We start from the raw sequence: 25,245 nt of genomic DNA, 5'->3' as shown, positions 1-25,245 counted from the left end.
GAAGAGCGAAAAGGAATTCATCAAGGAAAAGAATTTCTGGGCAGAACCGAGGGGTCCGTCTGCAATTGTGGGTTTGACGGCCTATCCGTCCATGGTGACTCTCTCCAGTAGTGTCAACCCACAGAAGAAAAGGGGCACTCAGCTCATCTGGGGTTAGGACATACCAAACGAATGGGATAAGAAGAGGAAAGAGGAGGGAGAGCCGCCTGGTGACATTTGAGCTCTGGAGAACGCTGTTCACCATTGTGCCATTAGGCTGGGGTTCGTATGGGTCCTCCCAGGAAGACAGAGGTCCACCACAATTGACCGACTCAGCAAAGGCGTAGTGAGGCAGGATTCCACCCCACAGCATCTGCTCTGTTCCAGAACATGACTGCCGCCTCCAGGTTTCAGGAGGCACTTGATTCCTATTCTGCCCACTGAACAGCAAGGTTTCCGCTGCCTTTTTCCTTGTCTTCTCTCTCAACGCTGTCCCAAGACAACGTCATTTAAATATTAATATCAATATATGACAGGCTCTGGCCCACACAATGCTTCCTCTAGAGTCTTCGTTCCCTTTGCCCATCACATCCCACTCTGAAACACCGCAAACTGTAGGATTCTGTAACCAGATGGCCTTCAGACAGACGGCACCACCTCCAATCCCTTTGGATGGCCTCTGGAGGGCTACCTGTGCTTTCTCCTGCCTCACAAAAAGCACGTTAACAGGACCTTCAGAAAACAAAACAACAGCCATGTGTTCAGGACAACCCAGGGGAGGCCGAGCTGCTCCCTCTCCCAGTGCTGGTGGAATTCAAGGCCAGAGCGAATATAAAGTGTTTGGGGGTTCTTGTTTGTTTTTTTGGTTTATTTTAAGGTCAGACTGAAATGAGCAGGGGGAGATGGGGAGTGGTTCCTTCAAGGGCATATTGGAACTCAGAGGATGTTTTCCCCTCATTTCAAGTTGAATGGACAAAATGGGAAAACCCAAGACGCCCCGATTCAAGTCTAGGCCCGTTCCTGGGAGATCACATCTTCCAAACACCTCACTGGTGGTAGTCAAAGCTGTGCACAAAGAGAAAGTAACCCTATTATATTAATAGGATTGTCTGTGAGCTTTCAAACTCAGCACGGTGGACTGTCAGGCAACGCGTTCATTTTACTGCGGAGAGAGCTTAAGTTTCAAGGGAAATTGTGTGCACGTGTGTGTGATTCTCTCTCTTTGCTGGTACGCTCACAGTAGGAATTTTTTAAGAACAGAAAAAAATGTAAGCCAGAATACCTGCTCACATTAATCCTATTAAGAGTTCAGATGCTCTGTTCTAAACAGAGCTGCTGATGCTGATATCTCACAGACTTCCATGGAGTAATTATGCTCCTGTTACACACACACACACACACACACACACACTAAAGCAAGAAAAAAGAAAATATCTTGAACATGGAAGAAGTCGTGTCAGTAAATGCAGAGCATTAGTTGGTGTGTGGAGGACAGTGGCCTCTGATGTTGCTTCTTTCGTTTACTTCCTAACTTCTGATCCTTTCATTGTAAGAGCTCCCGGGTCAGAGAGAAAATAGATGTGAAAAGGCCGAAATCCGTCAATGTTTCCATGGTTGTAGTTCTTATAGACATTAGATTGGAAAAACTGTAGATAGAGGCTAAGTTAACGTCTTAGCTTCTCTAACCTCCCTAGTATTGACGGGTTACTGCACCATTTGCAGATTTCCACCTCCCTCCCTGGGCTTCCATCCCAAAGGATGGATAATGGAGCGCCGGCTCCCAGTCAGATCCTGACTGTTCACACTCTGAGTTTGTATTCTCCGTCACTGCAAAGACCCACTTAACAGTCACGTTAATAGTCACATGGTGATTCTCTGGGTCTCGTGTTTGCCACCTAGATTGATTCATTCTTTCATTCAACAAATCGTCATTAAATGCCTCCTATGTGCCAGGCACTATGCTAATCACGGAGCTATACAGCTGTGTGAAAACAGACATGCCTCTACTAAAGGCATTTAAAGGAGAAAGACACCAATCATCCAAATAAATGTAAAATCAAAACTGGGCCAGAGCAAGCAATGAAGGGTCTGGGGTGCCAGCCAGAAGAAGGAGCAAAAGAGCTGAGCCCGGCTGAGCTCCAGGGAGGCTGCCCTGAGGAAGGGACAGGCATGTGGGTATCAAGGCAGGAAAAGCAGCAAGTGCAGAAGACTCATCCCTGCGGAGGACAGCTCACGGCTCCTTCTGGAGATGGGCTGGGGTCTACTGAAGATCAAAGGGTGAAGAAGAAACAGAGGCAGGCAGGTGCCAGACCACATGATACCTTTAATGGAGTGGTGGGGGGGGGGGGGAGTGAAAAAAATCATATTTGCATTTCAGAAAGATCACTCCAGCTACCTTTTAGAGAATTCAGGAAAGACTTGCAAGACTCGATGTGGAGAGATCAGTTAAGAGGCTACTGCAATAGTCCCAGAGAAACACGGCTGGGATGAGGGTGGTGGCAGGGGCAGCTAGAGAATAAATGTCAAGAGCCATTTAAAAAGTAAAACAGCAATACTTGGCAATGAATAGGATGTGGAGGGTGAGACAGAGGGAGAGGATGAGGGTGAGTTCTGGGTTCCTGGCTGGTCTTATCCAGAGATGCTGCAATTCCTTTCAGAAGCAATGGATGAATTGACATTTATTGAGGTCCCTTCTATGCGCCAATTTCTGTTCTAGGCACTTTCAAATATAATAGAATCTTTTTAACGGGAAGGAGCTAGGGAGCGGGGATGGGATGGAAGGGAGTGTGGAACCACTTTCTAGAACTAGATTTTAGTTGAACAGCAGGGACAGACAGTTTCTCCCAGGAAAACAGGCAATTTGAAGAAAAAACATCAGTTCATTTTAAAGAATATTTGCTGAATTCTGATCATGTTGCCAAGCACTCAACTAGGTACTGAGGAGACCTCTTGTGTTGTAGTTAAAAAAAAAAGGTTATAGGTTAGAAGACACGAGAAGTTGGGAGTCGGGGGGAGAAAGAAGAAGCAGAGAGGGAGGGAAGGGAGAAGAGAGAAAGGAAGAAGGAGACAGAGACTCCTAAGTATCAAGATGGAGACAGGAAAAAAAAAGACAAAGAGAAAGAGACACCTAAAAAGATGAGATAGAAGGAGAAACTGGTCCAGCACGTGATGGAATAACAATGGGCAGAGGGTCCCTGCCACAAACCTTGTGGGTTCCCTGTGGAGCCATATCACCACCTGGTGTAATGACCTTGGGCACTGCACTTGAAGGGTCACCAGGATGGTGGGGCATGGTGGGGGTTGATTTGAGAATTTGATAGACAATGGGATGCTGTAGGAGTCTTGCTTCTCAAATTATCCTTTATTCAAATAAAATGTATTTGACATCATTTTCTTTTCACTAAACTCATTTTCTACCTCTCCAGTATTGACAGTGTTTATGGGGGGAGCTCTAGACCATCCACGTATTGCTGGTTCAATGCCAGAGAGTGACATCTTCCATCAAGGTAACTCAGGGGCCCTTGTGGTAACAAAGGTGACTTACGAAGGAGGGGCTCCTGCTGCACCCTCAGAAGGATGTGCACTTGGCATTGCACGTGGGGCGGTAACACAAGAAAAGCATCTAGCATAGTGCGTGGCACATAATAAATGCCTAATAAATGTGATATGTGGTCACCTGGTCTGCTGCAAACCTGATTTAAGAAGACCACATGAGTACTTTAATTCTAAAATAGGTGCCCTGCCTCACATACGCAGCAAAGGCACGGAGCATCATTACCCCAAACAGTGCCATTATCATGAGTCATTGCTTCACATGGGCAGTGAAGAACACTTTCTGGAAGAACACAAATAGCACCAGCTCTGACTTCCACAGCGCCTAACAGCTTAGCCCAGATGCCACCAGTCAGAAGCTCAAATACCTGAATTTTTCTAATATAAAACAGAGTCTGTTTATGTTTGGCTTTTTCAAAACCTACCCTCCTCCTTTCCTCAGCCTCATCCCAAGACCAACCTCTGTGCTGGATCCATTTCCTGCTGGGCAGTAACTCCTTGATTCACCGCTAAGTCTTTGATGCCAAACTGTATTTTTCTGTAACAACTATCCACTCTCTTCTCATTTCCCTAGCACGTAGCTCGGTGAAAAGAGAGGATGCACGAGCACAGTAGGTGAATTGAATTTGCTGGGAAAGTGGGCAGAGGGCAAAATAACCTTCACATCCACAAATACAGCAAGAGTTCCTTTCTTTACAAATGTCTGATTTGTACAAATATAAATAAAAGTGCCAGGGAAAACACATTCCAAACCTGACAGTGGTTTTTGTTGGGCAGTGAAATTGAGGGATTATTTTTTATATTTTAAATAGTATATTCAAATTTTCTAATTTTCCACATGGGACTATGTTACTTGGGTAACACAAAGGGATAATATCATAGATGCTCTATATGTATTTTATTTGGAGCATTAGAACTCCACATCATGCTGCTGATTCCGAGCGAAATGACAGCCACGCTGTCTAACACCTGATTGGGCAATAGGAGAACTGAGAATATTAGGAAAAGCCTGACATTATCCAGGGTATTTTTTAGGAGGCGGGGAAGGAAATGAGGGTGATTCTTACGGTCTATAGAGGAAAAAGATTCAGTCTTTATAGAAGCAAAGACTTTTTAAGACACAAGGAATAGGCATCATCATAAGTTGCATTGCAATAAAGAAAATTATTTTAAAAGGAGAATTGCATCATTTAATATGTAAAAAAGGAAAATCTTTGGAGACGTTAAAAATCCTGAAACATCTCTAGATTTTTTTAATAGAGTGTAAAATCATAAGTAATTCACATCTGAAGGGAGAAAAATTCTTTAAGTATGTGGTAGAAAAGCAAACAACCATTCAGAGTTACATCCTTACAAACAGTTAGCATTCTCCTCCCAAAACATTTAAGAGCAAATGAAAGAATGTACCGTAGATGACACAGTTGGATTGTGACTATGTTATGAAGGGCCTCAGAAGTCAAGAGAACGCATCAGTGAATCTGCTTAAACAGAACCACTAGCATATCTAAAGATGTTTTGACCTCAAGCTGGTCCATCACCTGGGGGTGCTTCTAACCATGCGGATCTAAACGGTTCTCGAAGTCTTCTCATTTGCCTGCAGACCTAGGTAACAAACTAGTTACATGAAAAAAAATCAATCGCTTCATAATTCTTCAGCCTTGTCTTACAAATGGCTCTTTTTCATGATGCTTTTGACCACTAGAGGGTGGATTCTACCTACGATCTAGCGAAAAGAAAAAAATTGTTACTCAGAGTTTAACAAAAGAGGAGCAACACAAAGACGTGTTTTACAGAAGGGAAATATGTGGCATAAGAGGATGCAAATATTTAAAGAAGAAATATTGTTTCCTTTAATAAGAAAGCCTAGCACTCATATATTTCTTCATGGTTTACAAACAAATTCATCAATATGTCCTCTAAACGTAGAGTATCTACAGTTAAAATTATCCAATACAAAGTGGCCTGTTTCTCTTACTGACTCTCTATAAAAATTATTATTATTTTTTTTTGAGGAAGATTAGCCCTAACTACTGCCAATCCTCCTCTTTTTGCTGAGGAAGACTGGCCCTGAGCTGACATCCATGCCCATCTTCCTCTACTTTGTATGTGGGACGCCTACCACAGCATGGCTTTTGCCAAGCAGTGCCATGTCCACACCAGGGATCTGAACCGGTGAACTCCGGGCTTCTGAGAAGCGGAACACACAAACTTAACCACTGTGCCACCAGGCTGGCCTCTGAAAATTATTTTTAAAAATACAAATGCTTGGGGGCCAGCCCAATGGTCCAGAAATTAAGTTCACACGTTCTGCTTCAGCAGCCCAGGGTTTGCCGGTTTGGATCCTGGGTGCAGACCTACACACCACTTGTCAAGCCATGCTGTGGTAGTAGTCCCACATAGAAAGTAGAGGAAGATGGGCACAGACGTCAGCTCAGGGCCAGCACTCCTCAGCAAAAAGAGGAGAATTTGTGGCAGATGTTAGCTCAGGGCTAATCTTCCTCAAAAAAAAAAGAAAAATGCAAATACACGCTTGTAACATTATGACTAGATCACCAAGATTCAAGATTAAGGATAATGACAAGACAATATTTTACAACTTGATTTTAAATATTATTGTGGTATGTGTGTTTACTTATAAACAATAAGTAAAATGTTTTCATGAAATAATTCCATAACCTCAATCGATTATCTAGCATGTTGACAAATACATGCAAAAATGACTTGGTTTATAGTTGAGCTGAGGAAGATGATGAGGAGATTTGGAAAAGAAAAGATAGGCTTAAAGCCCGCCCCTTGCAGAGGTTTTCATAGCAAAATATACCAAGATGGACACTGAACCTAGCACAGGCAACACATGGTTGTTGGGGCAAAATCAAAAATTAAGGTTCTGGGGCCAGCCCCGTGGCTGAGTGGTTAAGTTCATGCACTCTGCTTCAGTGGCCCAGGGTTTCCGGGTTCGGATCCTGGGCATGGACCTATACACCACTCATGAAGCCATGCTGTGGCAGCATCCCACATAGAAGAACCAGAAGGACTTGCAACTAGGATATACAACTATGTACTGGGGCTTTGGGGAGAAAAAAAAAAGAGGAAGACTGGCAACAGATGTTAGCTCAGGGCCAATCTTCCTCAGATTAATAAACCAACTGTAAAACACACAGAACACGTGCCAGTCACAGGCATATAAATAAACCCACAGTAAAACATATAATCAGATACCTACCAGCCATATACATGTACACTAAATGAAACTACTCTCCTCTTGGGATTTGCTTAAGGGAAGAAAGCAATGCATAGAAATCCCAAACTGACAGCAAATGCTGAATTTGAAAAGGAAGGGCAAACTGAGGAAAGGTCGTAAGGATACAGAAGTAGAAAAACATTTATAATTTCTCACCGTGTGACTGGAAGTCCTATGTACGTACTCAGAATGAGGAGAAACAAGTTTAAATTCAGATTAGTGAGGGCAATTTTTTCCCACACCTCCGATCCAGCTTCCTAAACCCATAGGCATAACATTTTAGCTGAAAGGAATACTGTCAGAAAATGGTGGACAGAACTCATAGAAACAGAGAGTAGAATGGTGCCTGCCAGGGACTGGGGTTGGGGAAAATGAGGGGATGCTGGTCACAGGATACGAACTTCTAGATGAATACTACAGATGACAGGGATCTAATGTACAGCCTGGTGACTATAGTTGACAATATTGGATTACATACTTGAATGTTGCTAAGAGTGGAGATCTTAAATGTTCTCACCACAAAAAAGAATTGGTAATTATGTGTCATGATGGATATGTTAACCCATGCTATGGTGGTCATCATTTTGCAATATCCGAGTGTATCAAGTCAACATATTGTACACCTTAAACTTACACAATGTACTTGTCAATTACATCTCAATAAAGCTGTGGAAAAAAATGCTTAATTAAAGAGTAAAAATAAAATGGCAATGGATAATAATGATTTTTACAAGCGAAAAATTGAGAAACACGATCTGACAAAGCTGTGCTGTTTCTAGTGATAAGAGATGGCCTCATAGAGTTTGGTACCAAAGTATTTGTGTGATGGGAAACAAAACATTGTGATTGGGATTATTCCAGAAAATGTTGATGCATGGAATCCACAATGCAAACCATAGATTTTTTTCCCCAGGTATATTTATTTTCAGTCTAATATCACTGGGGACATTCAAAGATACAATGGAAAGTGCAATCCTCTAACCTCCCTATTAGTCATTGCCATTCTCAGGTAACTATGCTGACTCCTAAAGATGGTTAAACACCAAGAAAATTTCTCACCGTCATTCCAAAACATCTTTAGAAGCACACTTCCCACTTGGCTACCATCCCTAAGGGCTGTGAACTCATAAGGGCTGAAGCTGATTCTTACAGTCAGGACTTCAGCTAAAGAACTTCATGGAGAAAATTAACCACCAGCGCAGTACCTCAAGGCAATTGGATTACAAAGAAAATTTCAAAATGCAAATAAATTGGAGTCAGAATTCCATTATTTGAGTAAATCCTGAATTCTGTTCCAATTGCTTTGAATGAATATTATGGAGACCTAAAAATAAGCCATTTATCCATTTGAGAGGTCATGAAGCAGTGGAAAATCAAAAGTGTGTTTTTATTTGGTGACTTAAGATCCTAGAAGAATATGTACATTAATCGTCTAACATGGAAAATGAAATCTCCTTGAAACGAAGCAGGGACAAGTTTCAGTCTACACAGAATTGTGAAGAAAAGAAATCACCTCCTAGACATTCCTTATCACTTGAGTAGGCAACTGCAGTGGGGCCTCATCTCTCCCCTCAAGCAATCATGACCACACACTGTTTTTGTTTTTCAAATTTCCTTCTCCTCAGATCTGCTCTTACATATATATCAAACTCATTCACATTCTTCACATATTTAGGTTTAAGATTGTGGTAGACTGCCAAAAAAAAAAAATGCCACAAATTCTTTGCAGCTCCTCCCATAAGGAAATAGAGTCTATGGGCTGGGCCCTGTGACTTGCTCATGCCAATGAGATATTAGCAAACATAACAGAATAAGAATCTTTTAAAAAGTATTTGTGCATTGAGCCTCGTCTTCTCTTGATGCTTTTGGAACCTAGGTGCCATCTGAAGACATCCAGATTGGTCTGCTGGATGGTGAAAGACATGTGGCCCAGTTGCCCCCATTACTCTAGCCAACTGCCAGACATGTGAGTGAGTTCATCCAAGACCAGTCAATCCTCAGTTCACTTGCTGGATGGCCACAAAAGCATGAGTGAGTGTGCCCAACACCACATGGAGCAGAGAAAAGACATCCCAGCTAAGCCCTGGCCAAATTATCAACCACAGAATTGTAAGCAATAAATGGTTGTATAAAGTCACCAAGTTTTGGAGTGGTTTGTCACGCAGCAATAACTAGCCGATACAAAGCTTTAATGATCAGGGACAATGCGTAACTTAAAGTAACAAAATCACAGAGATAAAACTTTTAGGCATCAGAGAACTGGCAGGAAAGGTATTTTTAGCAGGTAGTGGATGAAGGGGAGTCATCGCAAAATCAAATCACCAGGCACTACATGTTTCTTAGTCCACGCTTCCTTTCAGTTGGGCTTATCCAACCTAAAAGCAACACTTTTACTAATGAATTAGACTTGGGTCATTCTATTTGATCTGTACCATCAGAAAGCATCTTGTAGAGAAAAAATGAAACATGATCCTGGTAATCATCAACTTTTCATTAAGACTTCAGTCCAAACAGCTGTGGATCTCTCTAGGCAACCCCTATAACGTCAAATGGGATTTTAAATGGAGCATTGTGGCATTGCATAAGGAAGCACTCAGCTGAGATGGGAGAGGACGTGCTGATCTGCAAAATCAATAAGTGCTTTGAATTGACAATGTGCGGGAATAAAAAAAGAGGTCATGTATCCATCAGCTTCAGGCGGACCCAAGAGCTCTGAGTCTTCATTAGAACTGAAGCAATTTGTAAAAGCACTCAGTCTATACTGCAACTTTCATCCTGTGCTTTCAAATTGAAAATTAATGGCCGTGAGAGAAAACCAATGGAAGAAATACAGGGCATTGTCCCCAGGTTTTTAATACAAATCCAAATCAAGGAAAAATTTAAAAGCACATTGAAGGCCAGAAAAAAAGGGAGAAGGAAAAAAGTGAGAAGGCCAGAAAAAAGCAAGACATGCAGACAAATCTCGTTATTATTGGTTGTCTAATTGGGGCTCAGGATGCGAGCCACCACTGGTCACAATATATCTCAGACACCACCTATAACAGCACCTGGTCATAGGGTTTCCAATTATTGACAATGACAGCAAATCACTGCCACTGACTCAGTCCTTCGGGAAGGAGCGATACTGAAAGTGCAGGACATCAGAACTATCTCAAGGCAGAGAACTAAAAAACCAAAAGTCAAATATGAAGCAGAAGGAAGATTCAGGGATATTACCCGAGCCAGGTGCCAAGGAGTCCATGGCATACAATAATCGACGCGAGAGGATTTCAGAGATGCCGGTGGTAATAAGAAAGGTCAAATTACTACTAGGCATTGAGGATGCTGGCCCAAGAAGCACCAATCAAGAGAGACGACCTAAGCTGAAGGATGACATGTCTGTCATGTGACTATGTCTGCATTTCTCATTTGAGTCTTAGGAAGAGCAGTTTCTTTAAATTAGGTGCATCCAGCAGACATCAGGTCAAATGAAATCCTACGTTTCAGTCACAGGTAGCCTTCAGCGTCAATTTCAAAGCCGCTGGATCTTCAGTGAAACAAAAGCAGAAGGGGCCCAGCTGCCTGCAAGCAGTTCCATTTCCTCGGAAGTCAGAATTGTGCTTCTCTGTGCTGGGAAGTAAGAAACTACGGGTCAACAGGGTCACTCATTGACCCATAAGCGAGGGCGCTTTTCAAGCCTGGCTTTGAGGTGTCCACTTACAGACTCATCCCGGGAGCTGTGCTGAGATAAGGGGTATCTAGAAGCTTGTTCTTGTGATTGGCTCAAATACAAGTGCACACTCAGGTTCATACATAACTTGGACAGCCACAATTAGGCTTCTGCTATGTCTAGCCCATTGGTCAAGAGCTTTAGCGTTAGGCAAATCCAGGTTAGATTTGAGGCTCAATCACCTCTACTTCCTGTTGTTTAGACTCTCAATGTCTCAGTTTCCTCATCCTTAAATAAAAGAATAAGAATACTCTAACCTGGGGTTAAGCACGAGACAGTATGAGCCAAGTGTTCTGCACAGAGTCTCAATGTATGAGTTCTCATGGATGGAAGCTAGTCTAGGCAAAGCCAGCATGGATAAGTGCAGTATCTGGGTCAATAGAGCTGAATCAATCCTATGAATAACAATTTTATGTGTTCATTTGAGGTAACTGTTAAGACAACTACCATTTAGAAAACCTGGTTAAATGTTTCATTTTTCAGTCAGTTACTTACCACTGGTGGGTTAGGGTCACAGTCTGACCCCATTCCCTGTTGACTAGACTTGGAGGTAACAGAGGCTCCTGATCCCAACCCCAGCTTCATCCTTAACTAGCCCTGAATTATAGGCAGAGAAATGGCAACAACCGCAGGTCCCGCTTCATAAGAACTATGGGGATTTGAGGAGCCATTCCAGTTAAAGAGCGTTGCCCAGCACCTGGCACTTAAATATTTATCCCTGCAGTCACAAAGAGCCAAGGCAGCGAGCAGTCCCTCGATCCCACCAGAAGCTGGACCTGTCCCCTTCACTCAAGAATGCCCACTATGGCCACGAAACTTGATCCCACGTCTAGTCCAACTCTAACCTGGAACCTCATATGAAAAGAATGAGAGCACAGATTTAATCATTTCCTCAACAGCCTTCCCAGGAAAAGGAATCTCTGACATTTGCACTACTGCTCCACCATTTTATAGCTTTCAAAACAAGCGCATAATCACAGGCATCATCTCATTTGAGCTTTGGTATGTTTACCCCCATTTTAAAGAAGAGGAAACTAAGGCTCACAGAGGCCAATTGCACAGCAATTCAGTGATAAAGCTGGGACTTAAATTCAGCTCTCAGCTCAGGCCCCTTTCCCTCACACCTGGTAAGAGAGGCAAGGCTTGCCAAATTTCAATTCCAAATTCCAGATTCCCAGACATCCTCAGCAAGCCGAACAACGTTAGCAATCGTATCATAATAACTTCCAACCACAAAATAAAATAACAGTCAACAGGTTAGTTACAAAATAGTCTTAAATAAGTCTTCATCTGACCTCTATGGCCATGAGTTTGATGCGAATTTCCTGAAATTATATGCTGGCCGCGCTTCAAATAGAGCCATCCTCAGAAATGCACTGGTTAGTGACATATGCTGTTATCAGCTGCCATTTCCGATTTTCATTCCAGGTAAGATGATGTAAAATGATTCCTGCTATCCTCACAGACTATGCTAACTCCTACTCCAGTAAGTAGATCCCATACCTTTTCAACAAGAGTTCAGCCAAGAATGAGTTCTGAACTATTTGAATTTTGAGGGGAGCAGTGGAAAAAGAGGGAGCAGAAATCCCTTATAACTAAAGGCCAGTTTATTAACGCTTTCATACATATGGATTAGCCATTTAAAATGAGGTTAAAAGGCTGCCTCTCGAATAGATTTTTAACATCAAGAATCTCATAAAAATTCCATATGCTCCACCAGCAAGCGTCCCTTACTCATTACTGGTGTCCTTCCTCCCATTGGATTAATCCCTCAGGTCACTAGCCTAAAGAAGACAAATATCACTCATCCTCCCTGAACGTCCCCCAAAATTAGAATAAAAACAAAATGGAGACGAAGGATGGCTGTGGCGGCAGCTGTGAACACCATTAGGACAAGTCCCTAAGTGTCCTGCAGTCTGGGCAAGTCTGACTCATCTGCCTGTGCAGGTGGGGGCTCTTCACACCCTGGGCAGTGCCCTCTCCTTCTCCTCTCCCCTCCACTAACTTCCATGGCACTGCCCTCCCCCAGAGACCCTCTCGACTCAGTGACGCCTCCCCCAACCTCTTCTGCTGCTGCTTCTAGCTCCCACTTCAATGCAAGAACTCTCCAACACTCTCCCCAGATTTTCCCCTTTCCTTTTTATGCTGTCACCTCCATCTATCTTGAGTTCCCTTGACTTCTCTAGCACCCACACACCAGGAGCTCCATCTTTATCTCCCTGGTTTCAGCCTCTTTACCCAGTTCTAGCCTCAAGTGACAACTATTTAATGGCACATCCACTTGGCTGGCCTGCTGGACCCAAAAGCCTAAAAGGTTCCTTTTGCACACTTCCCTATTTCTCTCAGTTATCCAAGTTAAAGCCTTAGAGATGCTTTGACTCCATTCCCACCTTTGTTCCCTACATTCCGCTGACAACCAAACTCTGATGATTCTACTCCTCCCATAGATTTTAGGTCCATCCTTTCCTTCCCACTGCCACACGTTCAAGCCCCCACTTCCACTTGCCTGAGTTCCTATCTTACAGTCTCTTCTTGACTGTAATATCTAATTCTACCAGAATAATCTTTCTAAAAGCCACCCAGTCTTTCTAGAAATCACCCAGTTCTATCAGAATAATCTTTCTAAAACACAGATCAGTTCACATACACCACTAACACAAAATGTCCCCAAGTCTTCATTTCCCAAACTCTTTAGCATCTAGATTCTCCCCACTCTGTCCCAGTGAGCATTTTTGGCCTTATCACCCATTACTTCATCTGATACATCTTATCCTGCAGCCAACTAGATCTACTGTTCTCTGAACTCCCCACCCCAGACCTAGGACTTTAGTTCCATAGCTCCCTTCCCCCATGGATAAATTCACAGAATATTTCAGTGTCCAACTCATTGGAAATTCTGATTGAACTAGAATACTGGCCCCCATCCATGGGAGATACGTTCCAAGACCACCAGTGGATGCCTGATACCACAGATAGTACCGAATCCTATTTATACTATGTTTTTTCCTATACTTACAAACCTATGATAAAGTTTACTTTCTAAATTAGGCACAGTAAGAGATTAACAACTAATAATAAAATAGTACAATTATAATAATATACTGTAATAAAAGTTATGTGAATGTGGAGTCTCTCTCTTTCAAAATATCTTATTGCACTGTACTCACTCTTCTTCTTCCTGGGATGATGTGAGATGATACAGTGTCTACATGCTGAGATGAAGTGAGGCGATGATGTCGGCATTGCGAGGTAGTGTTAGGCTCCTATTGACCCTCTGACGATATGTCAGAAGGAGGATTGTGGAGCCATGATGATGTCAATGGTTGGATGTCCAGAGCAGATGATGTTGATGGTTGGGGATCCAACAAAGGGATGAGACATGTACAGGGCAGGATGGTAAAAGATTTCATCATGCTACTCAGAACAAAGCACAATTTAAAACATGAATTATTTCTGGAATTTTCCATTTAATATTTTTGGAACTTGGTTGATCACAGGTAACTGAAACCATGGAAAGCGAAACCACAGATAAGGGGAAACTACTGTATTGTTAATACAAAACTTCAATCACTTGGAATCCCCAATATTTTGAGCATTTAAATCAGTTAAATTCTATCAATTCTCTCCAACCAAAGGCCACCAGGGACACACCTGTAGTTGAACAAGCGGGTTTATTACTCAGTGCAGCAATGGAGAATGAACACCATGGGGAACCCTGGGGTGTCTCGGTAAGAGGGTGTTAGATGGGACTTACTGTAGGATTTGAACCCTGGTTGGGTGATGGAGGGGGGATTCACTCTACAGTGAATGCTCTCAGAAAGCAGGAGCAATTCTATGCTTGAGTATCTCAATAAATCTTATCTGTAGGGAGGGCAGGCGAAAGCTGTCATTGGTAACGAAGCAGCTGGCCTTCAATTTATTTGCGAGAGAAGGATCCCCTTCTGATATTTTGCAGGTTGCACAGTGACCTTGCTTTCGACTGTACTTAGACAAAATTCTGAAATGGTCTTGTTTGCTTCACTTTATCATGGCCTGTGAGCAACTGTCTGGTGTTGGTGTTCTGTGAAATTATGTTCTCACGTCCAACAGGAGACATGATGGCTCAGATCCTACCAACTCCCAGGTCTACCTGTAAGGGTCCAACAAGCTCCAATGTCAGGGGCTGCTCTCTTTTTCAGTCAGTGTCATCATGATGCTAATGTAGAGATTTAAACATTTTCTTAGGTAGAGTACAGATCATGAAGAGTTGCTACAGGTGTAGCTAGGTAGACAGGATTCTACTTGGGATCCTGATCATATTTTGGAAGATGGCAACAGAAGGGCATGCTGGCAGGATTAGGATGTGGGGAAAGGAGACAATACACCATTCTATACAACTATAATTCTCAAGAATAACGTGATATGCAGCTCAGGAGGAGCCTCCTGGAGTAAGTCAAGCACAGCAATTGTCTTTATCCTCGTGAACCTGATAAAGTTTTCTGGTTAACAAAAGATGAAAGTTGTCCATTGTACTTATCCAAGAATCTAGATACAATTAGGCATTCATGAGTGAGCTAAATGTCTTCATATGTTTGTAGGTGTACTTTTTTCTTTATTGTTGTTGAATTGCTATTAAAATCCTGACCAGTGAGTCTTGTCTTAGATTCCGTCTCCAGCAGACACTATCAGAGTGCTGATATTGTCAAGTCTGAGTTCAACAGAAGGAAGCAAGGCCAGCTGTGTCTTTCAGGCCACACAGACCAGAAAGGCAGCCCACATGGAAGGCACATGTAAAAAAGAGAAAAAACAGTATGAGAAATTCCTATAAATATAATTTCCTTTAAAAACAACGATTCATTTGGAAAAAGTCTAAATTTCCCTCTTTTATAGTCCGGATGATCTAATTGGGTCACCAGCTAGATGGTGGAAAAGAATCAGAAGAAATACGTGGTCAGCCACTTGTGCCAGACCTAGTCTGTGACAACTGATAAGCATCTAAGGTTATTCACGAAAATAAAAACTGACACATGTCTTTCCATATAAAAATCCTCTAACGCCTTAGATGTTAAATTCCTTAAACAGTAATTTAAGGCACATTCTGCAATGGGAGGGTTAATTCAATTCAACAAACAAGGTCAGACTAATAACTCAAGTGTATTAGACAGGTCCAAGGCCAGTGAACTCAGGCAAACCTCCTTCCTTCTTACCAAGGATTACTTCCGGTACTGCTCAGCATCCAAATACCATCTCCAGATGCCACCATTATATTGAGAACACATAAAACACCATGGCTCCCACCTGCAAGGACAATGGCATGCACCTGGTAATTCCACACACAATGGCACTGCTCCCCACAGTGTGTGCAGGTCTGCGAGTGCTCACTTTCTCTGGTCTTCAAGAGATTTCAATTTGCAATCTTCTTAGAGTACGCGTGGCCTATCACTTAAAACTGTCACTGAAAGATAACGTTCCAGTGATTACTCAGTGCTGACATTTTGTTATTGAATATTAAAATCCCATCAGCAATCCTCAGCCTGATAAGCTAAAAATGAGGTTTGAAAATAAGGCACTTGGAGTATCTGTTTTGCAGTCATCCAAATGGTACTTTGTCAGATGGGAACTAATTATCAACCTGACATAACTTCCATCTGCTGCCATTCTAGGCACTGGGATCCGTTTGCTCTCTGTAAAGATGATCAGGCTCGTCGCTCTTCAGCTAGACACCCAATTTCACCTGTTCTCACGAGATTCTTCTATTATGCAAGCTGGTGGTGAAGCAATTATAAGCTTCAAAAGATAAAGACTAGAAATTTTGCATTCAGAGAATTGTCACTTTCACCTCTCAAAATGTAAATTCTTGCCAGATGTTAAAGATGCCTTTTTTATTTCACACAATGTCACCTGATGATCTGAGGAAGTAACCCCTCTCAAAGCAATTTTCTCTCCCAAGTTCGAGGAGAGAGCTCTGACAGAACACAAGGCTCTACCCTGGAGGAGCACCTAATAAAGGAAAGGATCATGGCGTGGGGTCCACATTTCTTCAGGCTTTTCAAGGGTACTTAGGGGCTGGACGTTGGCTATTACCAAGCTGAATGCTCCAAATGGACATGAATGAAGTTTGAGCAGAGAACAGCCTGAGGGAAAAGTGGAACTTAAACAGGAGAGAATTCACCCCTCTGTGGCTGGGGAGAAGTGCTGGAATCTCCAAGGATGGAAAGAAAGAGGAATGGCTCTTCTTACTCAATGCCAGGAAATGGGATACACGCCTCTCATCTGATGCTCTCACTCACAAGACAACATGGTCAGCAACTTGCCCCAGGTCCAGACCGTGACCCCAACTGCAGTTGAATTGACAAGCATCTAAGATGCTATTAAGGAAAATAAAAACTGAGGCCCAGAACTATCCTGTAAATCTCCTCTGGGGATAGTCAGTAAGAGTCAATCAATGGGGATCTCATCAATAGGTTCTTTCCACGACCCTCGGCTACTTCTCCCAGTGTGGAAAGAGAAACACTAAGCAGTGTATTTTCTATTTAGGATCACATAAGCCTCCTCACGTAGGTTGAAGAACTCTACTTGATATTATTAAAAAGCAACACTTATCTTTAAATAGCTACATTCCATTTAAAGTTTTAAAAACAAACCAACTAAATATAAGGAAAATTTTAGTATATTTAAGAATAGAAGTCAGAGGAGAAGGGGAAGAGAGAACAAAGCTGCCTTCCAGTCTTGCAATATGTGATTCCTCTTCATGGAGCTGCACTGAGGAAACCAGAACTCTCAGGAGACAGGCACTGAGGAAGCCCCTGACAGAAAGAGTTTGCTTCACAACCCTGCTGAGGGGAATTATCCCACGGGTTATGGCATCCAGAGCAGAGCGTTGGGAGCACTGTGCTCATGAGTCATGACACAAGGAACACTGTCCTCCATAGCACGACTGGAGCTTGGTGAGTTTGCAGACGCAGAGTGGTCTTAGTGCTCTGCCTTCCCAGCCGGCAAGGGCACCACATGACATCGCCTCCTTCCCCAGCAAGCCCAGCGCCACAACACACGCTCTGCCATGAATGTGGAAGAAAACTGGGCCTCCAGAGGGGAAGCTATTCCCATCTGCACCATGGCTCTGACAGGGGAAGATGGGTGTCAACCCAGAAAAGTCTCCTCTTGTCATACGCAGAGGTGGAGAAACTTCTTCACCTCGGGGTTTACGAGAAACTCAAAAATGTTACTGTGATAGTTAATTTCATGTGTCAACTTGGCTAAGCCACAGTACCCAAGTATTTGGTCAAACACCAGTTTAGACGGTGCTGTGAAGGTATTTTTTAGATGAGATTAGCATTTAAATCAGTAGTCTTTGAGTAAAGAGATTGCCCTCCACAATGTCGGGGGAGGGGCCTCACCCAATCAGATGAAGGCTTGAAGAGCAAAGACTGAGGTTGCCTGCAAAAGAAGGAATTCAGGCTCAAAACTGTACCAGAGGGGCCAGCCCCATGGCCAAGTGGTTAAGTTCACATGCTCTGCCTCAGTGGCCCAGGGTTTCACCAGTTTGGACCCTGGGCGCGGACCTAGTGCCACTCATCAAGCCATGCTGAGGTGGCGACCCACATAGCAGAGCCAGAAGGACCTACAACTGAAATACACAACTGTGTACTAGGGGGCTTTGGGGAGAAGAAGGAAAAGAAGATTGGTAACAGATGTTAGCTCAGGGCCAATCTTAATAAAAAAATAAAAAACTGTAACAGAGAAACTCTGCACGAATTTCCAGCCTGCCAGCTTGCACAATGGATTTCAAATTTGTCAGTTCTCACGATTGCATGAGCCAATTCCTTAAAATCAATGTCTCTCTCACTCTCTTTCCATATATATATATATATATATATATATATATATATATTAAATATCAATCCCATGATTGCTTAGCAAAACAGAGAATTAAGAGTCTAGATGCAAAAGGCTTTTTAACACCCCCCAATGTTGAGTTGCATTTCCCACTAATTCCTTTAATTGATTCATGAGCATGAGATGTGCCTTGAAAGTTCTGGGGCAGTGGAACCTGGGCACCTGAGATGGAATCTGGGCTCAGTCTGCTACTGGCGGTGCGGCCCCAGGGACAGGACTAAGCCAGGGACGGGGCATTTCACACCTTGGTGTAAATGTGGCCCAACAATATTTACCTTGTAGGGAGGGCACAAAAGGACCAGAGATGTAAAGCACCTCAGCTCAAAACCTAGAAAGATTAATGCCCACTAAATGGTGGCTCGGGCTATTATTGGTAGACAACAGTTACCAACACATACTTCCTCCTACTGCCAAGGGAGAGAGACATACATATGAGGATAATTAATATAATGCTTTAAAGACCAGGCAAGTGGATGATTGTTGGAACTCAGAGGAAGGAAAGTGGATGCAGCCCCAGAAGGAAAATTTTCCAGGTGAGATGGGGCGAGAGAAGAGCGGACATTCAGGCAGAAGGCATTGCATGAGCAGAGCCAGGAGTCAGACAAAACCAAGGAACCGGGTGGCCACACTGACGGGTCAGGGGCATGTGTGGGCAATCGTCGTGCTGAGGAAGCATTCTAAAGAGCTAGCTCCATAAAGGATGGAGACGTGAGGAGGATAGAAAAGAGAGGAAAGAAAGAGCTGCCCGCGTGCGTTCTTTTGAGACCACACCAGTAGGTTGTGTGGACACAGATTTTGACGAGTAACCACTCTGACTTCTGAGTACCAAAACTTACACAATAAAAAATCAGTAAAATGCAGAAGACATTTGGAAAATAAATGATGGAATTTTTGAATGTTTACACAGGCAGTCACAGGTCCTGTAACACATACTGTGCACAGAGTAAGGATTTTAATAGATGATACACTTCTGAATGCATTGCATTCTTCTTTTTATGCACTTTAAAACAGAAAAAGCGTATTCCATTAAACCAACAACACAGCATTAAAATATACGCAGTACAGTCAAAGCCCTGGAATGATCTGTAGTAAATTGTTAAAAAATAATTAAGCTGTTATAAGATTAAGCCTGTTTTTCACCTTCTTCATTTTGCTTACGTGTAATTCTTATTTTTCTGCAATGAATGTTAACTGCTCATGAAAAGGGAAAAGGATATTTCTAAAACTCTGCCAAGGGGCTGGCCCCGTGTCGTGGCAGCTATGTTCACAAACTCTGCTTCGGCAGCCCGGGGTTTGCCGGTTTGGATCCCAGGTGCAGACCTACACACCACTTGTTAAGCCATGCTGTGGTAGGCATCCCACGTATAAAGTAGAGGAAGACAGGGATGGATGTTAGCTCAGGGCCAGTCTTCCTCAGCAAAAAAGAGGAGGATTGGCAGCAGATGTTAGTTTAGAGCTAATCTTCCTAAGAAAAAAAATCCCTACCAAGACTAAGCAGTAAGTCTAAAAGGAAAGTATGTCATAAATGAGTAGAGTTCACTTATATTTACAAGTAAACACATTCAGCAGGCCAACATTTGCTCTGATGCAAAAGAAAAGTGAAAAGTCGTTGAGATTGGGGAATGAAAGGATTTGTGGTCCACGGATGTACCAACCTGGGTCACAGAGGCACTTGTAGCTGGTGCCCACACTGCGGCAGGTGCCGTGAGCGCACGGGCTGAGCGCACAGAAGTCGACCAGCTGGGCGCAGGCCGGCCCCGTGAAGCCCGCGCTGCAGCTGCAGCTGAAGTGCACTCCGTCCGCGTAGCAGGTGCCGTTGTTCTGGCACGGAGATGAGGCGCACGGGTCCACCTTTTCTTCGCAGGCAGGTCCGAAGTATCCTGTGAGGATGCACAGAGGGAGACAGGAGTAAAAAAAGAAATTAAACTGTGTTTGCACAAAATAACTAATAAACTGAATTTGCAGTTCTTAACTTTTTTCCATGGTGAATTGCTTACCAATTAATTCATTGTTTCCAGATACATACAACCCAGCAAGGCTGGGAAAACAGGTTTTCTTAACTTTGGTTAAGCGTGGGTTAAAAGATTAAGCCCTGCGATTGATTCCATTTTTGTTGCAATATAAAATATATGACTGCTTAGATGTACAGACATACGTGGACATGAATATATTGATATGCATACATGTGTATGTGTGTATGTATAGTCGAAAAAGAGATCAAAACTTAATGGTGATTAACCTCAGGAAAGTGGGATTGGGGTCACCTCTTATTTTATATACATTGCTGAGGGGAAGACATTTCTTACTTTGTTTTAATAAAGATATACTCCTAAATTAAAAAAATTAAAACTGTATAAAATAGTAATGAAACGAAAAAATCTTTCTCCTACCCTTATCCCTTTGTCCCCCATTCCCTTCCCTAGAAGCAGCCACTGTTGGAAGTTTCTTAAATATTTACTGTTTTTAAAGTTGGTTATTGTGATGGATTAACCAACTGTGGTTATCCATACAGTGGAATACTATTCAGTAATGAAAAGGAAATAAGTTTTGACACATGGTACAACATGGATGAACCGCAAAAAATTATGCTAGGGGAAAGAAGCCAATTACAAAACAACACAGATTATGTAATTCCATTGATAATAAATGTCCAGAAAAAGTAAATCTATAGATAAAGAAAGGAGATTAGTGGTTGCCTGGGGCTGGGGTAAAAAGAGGGATTGATCCAGATGGCCATGAGGAGTCTTTTGAGGTTGACGTAAGTGTTCTAACATTAGATTGTGGTGATGGTTGCACAACTCTGTATATTTACGAAAAAGCAGTGAATTGTACTCTTAAAATGAATGAAATTATGACTATAAATTTTTAAAATAAAGCTTTAAATTTTTAATAATAAAGCTTTAAATTTTTTAAAATTGTAAATGTGTTTATTGTGTAGGTGATTTTTATTTTATTTTGTGTGTGTTTCAGTATTTCTCAATTGAAAAAATTATACATACATATATGCATGACTCTGTAGGTATGTGCATCCATGTAGCATTTAACAATGCTTTGGGTAAAATCTATTCTTCTTTTAATATTTTAAGAGCAGTTTGAAAATTAAATGAAGATCATTCAAATTTTAGAAACAAAAGTTAAATAATTTTACTCACACACAGCTTCAACTCGATTATTCTGTTTCACTTTTCTCACCTCCATTTAAGTTTATATTTGCCCATCTTCATACACAACTCCTAGCAATACTGGCCATTTTTGTTCTTATTGTTAAGGACATACTGAATATATAAAATAAACAAAAATAATTCCCAGACTTAATTATCTAAAGCATCACTCACAAATTGGCATCATCAACCTGGTATTTTACTGTATAGAAACAGAAAATTCCCCTAAAAATCCAATGCTATTCAACATTTTATAAAGTTCCTGGTAGTTTTTAAATTTCAGACATCATACTAAAAATGGACCACACAATCAGTTTTAATAACACTTGAATTCTCTAAAGAGTCCCTTCGCAGCCTAGAGTGGAATATGATTCTAGGCTTCATGAGATGAATCCCACTTTACTCTGATTGAAAAGGACATACGTAAATACTTGTCACTGTACGACACACTGAGTGACCAAGGCAAGTCCCAAGCTCTCTAATCTTCTACAGCCTCACCCCAAAAATAGGGCTGAAAGTATTTTCTTCATAAAGCTGTTGTGAGTTCTAAAAAGATATACATCGAAATTCCTAGGATAGCTCCTGGTCCAATGCTGAATGAATGAATGAATGAAATAAAAATGGGAACGATAACAGCAATAGCTGACATCCACTGGGGACTGATATGCACCAAGTGGTTCTAAGCCTTCACATATATTACTTCCTTTAAACCCACTGTAATTGTATGATATAAGAATTCTTAGCAGCCCTCCTTCACAAATGAGGAAATGGCAACAGAAAATGTGAAATAGCCTGTTCAAGCCCACACGGCTAGCAGTGGCAGAGCTGGGCTACAAAACCCAAGCCCTTACTACTCTAGTCTACTACACAGAAAAGAAGTGAATGATGAACCAATTAAGATGTCATGATGTCTAAACATAACCAGGACTTATGTTTCTATTCTGTTTGTATCTGGGTGAAAGAAGAAATAGAAACCTTATCACTCAAGTCAAAATCCAGGAAAAAACAAATTTCAGAAAGGTAACCACTGTAGATTCATGCTGATATATTCAGTTACCAATATTAATAACATAAGCCACATAGACTATTCCAAGTAGAAAGGAAGACGGGTACAAATGCAAGGAGATGCTAAGGGTCATGACTTGGGGAAGAGCCAATATTTCAATAGGGCCAAGAGGGGTGTGGAAAGTGAATATTAATGAGGGCGCTGGTCAGAGGCCAGATCACGAGTGGTCTTCTATGCCACACTAAGGAGTTTGCATTTCATCCTGAGGCTGCTGGATATCATCTATTTGCATTTTTTTTGGTATTCCTAATTGCAAGCAATGTGGAGAGTGAATTGGAGGAGGCTGAGCTCAGAAGCAGGAAACCAGATATTCACTGGAGTAATTGAAGTGAGAAGTTATAAGCACAAATTTGTAGCAATAGGGATAAAGAATGTGAGACAGACTGGACACGGATTTTACAAGTAACAGCGTCAGTTCAGGAACCAATTGGATGGCGGAAGAATGAAAAAGAGGAGAGAGCCTAGGAATACAATGTAACAGGAGCCCAAAACTCAGATGCTCCCAACATTATCTGTCAGGCAGATAATGTTGATGAGGGAAGTGGGCCAGTCGTAAGACAGTAGGGAGTGGCAGGGACTGTGGCAAACTGGAGAATGCTGCCCCTTTCAAAGAGGGTGGCAGCCGCCCACCTGCAGCCAACTGCTGCCATTTGGAATGTGGGGCCAGTGACCAGATCGTCTCAATTTTCAAGAAATAGTTGAAATCCAGATTCTTTTTTGAACCCTTCCTATTTGAAAATGTCGATGAATCATTCTTCTGGTAAATAAAACACATCTATGGGCTCTGTATATGTGGCTCCTCAGTGCGACTTAATGTTAAGCACAGCTTCTGGATCCAAAGGGAACTGGGCTTGAATATCATGTCCGCTCACTAAACTGTGGGACCTGGGGCAAGTACATAATCGCTGATATTCTGTTTCTGCATTCATGGAAGGGGGACAGCAATGCCTACAACATATGGTTTTCATGAAGCTTAAATGCAAAAATCTATGGCAAGCATTTGGCATAATGACTGGCAAATAGTAAGTGTTCGATAAGAAGCAGGTATAATCATAATGTGACTCCCACGTTTCCAGATTGGGGTATGATGTGGATGGTGTTGTCATCAACTGCAACAGAAAACACAGGAGGAGATGCCCAGGGGAGAATTATGAGTTCAGCCTTGTGCATGTGGAGCTGAGGTGCTTTTGTGGTTGTTCAGCAGTCAGTTGATGATACAGATCTAGTGCTCAGGAGAGAGGTATGAACTAGAGGACATGGACTGGGAGTCGTATGCATATGGATGGGAGCTGAATTCACAGGTATAGATGCTGACACTTGAAGCAAGTGAACAGAGTGAGAAGGAAGTTCAAGGCTGCAACTCTGGGCAACTATAATATTTAGGAGTACAAGGAAGAAGAGGAAGCAGAGAGGAGGTCTCAAGGAAAGACCCGTCCTCTGTGGTCTGCAGCTCCCAAAGTATTTCTCTCTCATAGCACCTGCACACCTTGTCAGGTCCTCTGTAATTGGTCTGTGATTCCCTTGAGATCAGGGAACATAGCTTATATAACTTTGTATCCTTGTTGCCTGGCACAAAGCCTTGAAACTGGTAGGCATTTGATGAGGGACAAACAGGCAGGTAGATGGATGGATGGAGGGATGGATGGATAAGTTTTTAAAAAGACAGAAGGGAAAGCAGAAGAGAAAGGTGTCACTGAAAACAATGGAAGCGAGAATACCAAAAAAGAAATTGTCAGAAAATGTGACTGAAGGCTGCCTAGAAGCCATGTGAACAAGCCCAGGCTAGCCTGCTAGAAGATAAGAGACCACATGAGCAAATCAAGCCAGCCCAGACGAGGAAATACTACACTAGTTAGCCGCCAGTCAATCCGGCCAGCGGCCAGCTGAATCCGGCCCAAATTGCCAATGCACAAGGATCATAAGCTAAACAAATGGTGCTTGTTTTAACTACTAAGTTTTGGGGTTGTTTGTTACACAGCAAAAGCTAATTGATACCATGTAATAGGAGATACAAGATACTATCTAAGTGGGAAGATAGGCCAGAGGGAGACTTTTGTTTTGCTTTGCTTTATGGAAAAGACTTGAAAGAGTAATTGATTATATACACTAGAAAAAAATTTCACTAAAGAGGTGATCAACAAATGTTTGTTGAATTGAATATCAAAAAAGTTCACTGATGTTGAATCAGAAATCCTATGTTTTATTATTATTAAAATTTCCCTTTTCTTAACAATTCAAGAAAGTATAAAAGTAAGATGAAAATGCAAATAGCATTTTATATTTTCAGAGAATGCTACTATATCTCAGTATATCCTGAGGAGAGAAAATACCTTTGGCATATTATCCAGTCCAAAAAGAATATAATGTAATATAAAATGCTACTCTGTTATAAAGGATGACAAAGCAAAAAATGAATTTAAGGTGTGTCTGAATATACTTTAAGGAGATGCATGTGATGCAGGGCAATTATGGGATAATTTTCCTGGCTCACAAGATTAGTAATGACTGTTAGAAAAGGGATTCACAGATGTAAATGCCAAGTCAATTTTGAAAATGCCATTTGTTATGGACTCAACATTTATGTCCCCCCAAATTCATATGTTGAAGCTCCACTCCCCAAGATGGTGGCATCAGGAGGTGGGGCCTTTGGGAGGTAACTAGG

The 25,245-nt window shown here is 42.1% G+C and overlaps 1 protein-coding gene across 1 annotated transcript in view; it reads right to left on the bottom strand.

The window, feature by feature from the left end:
- DNER (delta/notch like EGF repeat containing) overlaps positions 1-25,245 on the bottom strand; it is a 301,418-nt gene that overhangs the window by 46,831 nt on the left and 229,342 nt on the right. Inside the window, exon 8 of the mRNA XM_046642873.1 lies at positions 20,012-20,236. Within this exon, the coding sequence (XP_046498829.1) occupies positions 20,012-20,236 (225 nt within the window). The remainder of the gene's footprint in view (positions 1-20,011; positions 20,237-25,245) is intronic.

Source organism: Equus quagga, chromosome 17 (genome assembly GCF_021613505.1).
Source record: "Equus quagga isolate Etosha38 chromosome 17, UCLA_HA_Equagga_1.0, whole genome shotgun sequence".
Lineage (NCBI taxonomy): Eukaryota > Metazoa > Chordata > Mammalia > Perissodactyla > Equidae > Equus > Equus quagga.
Note: the sequence above shows the minus strand (reverse complement) of the source record. Positions and strands in the feature narration are given on the sequence as shown.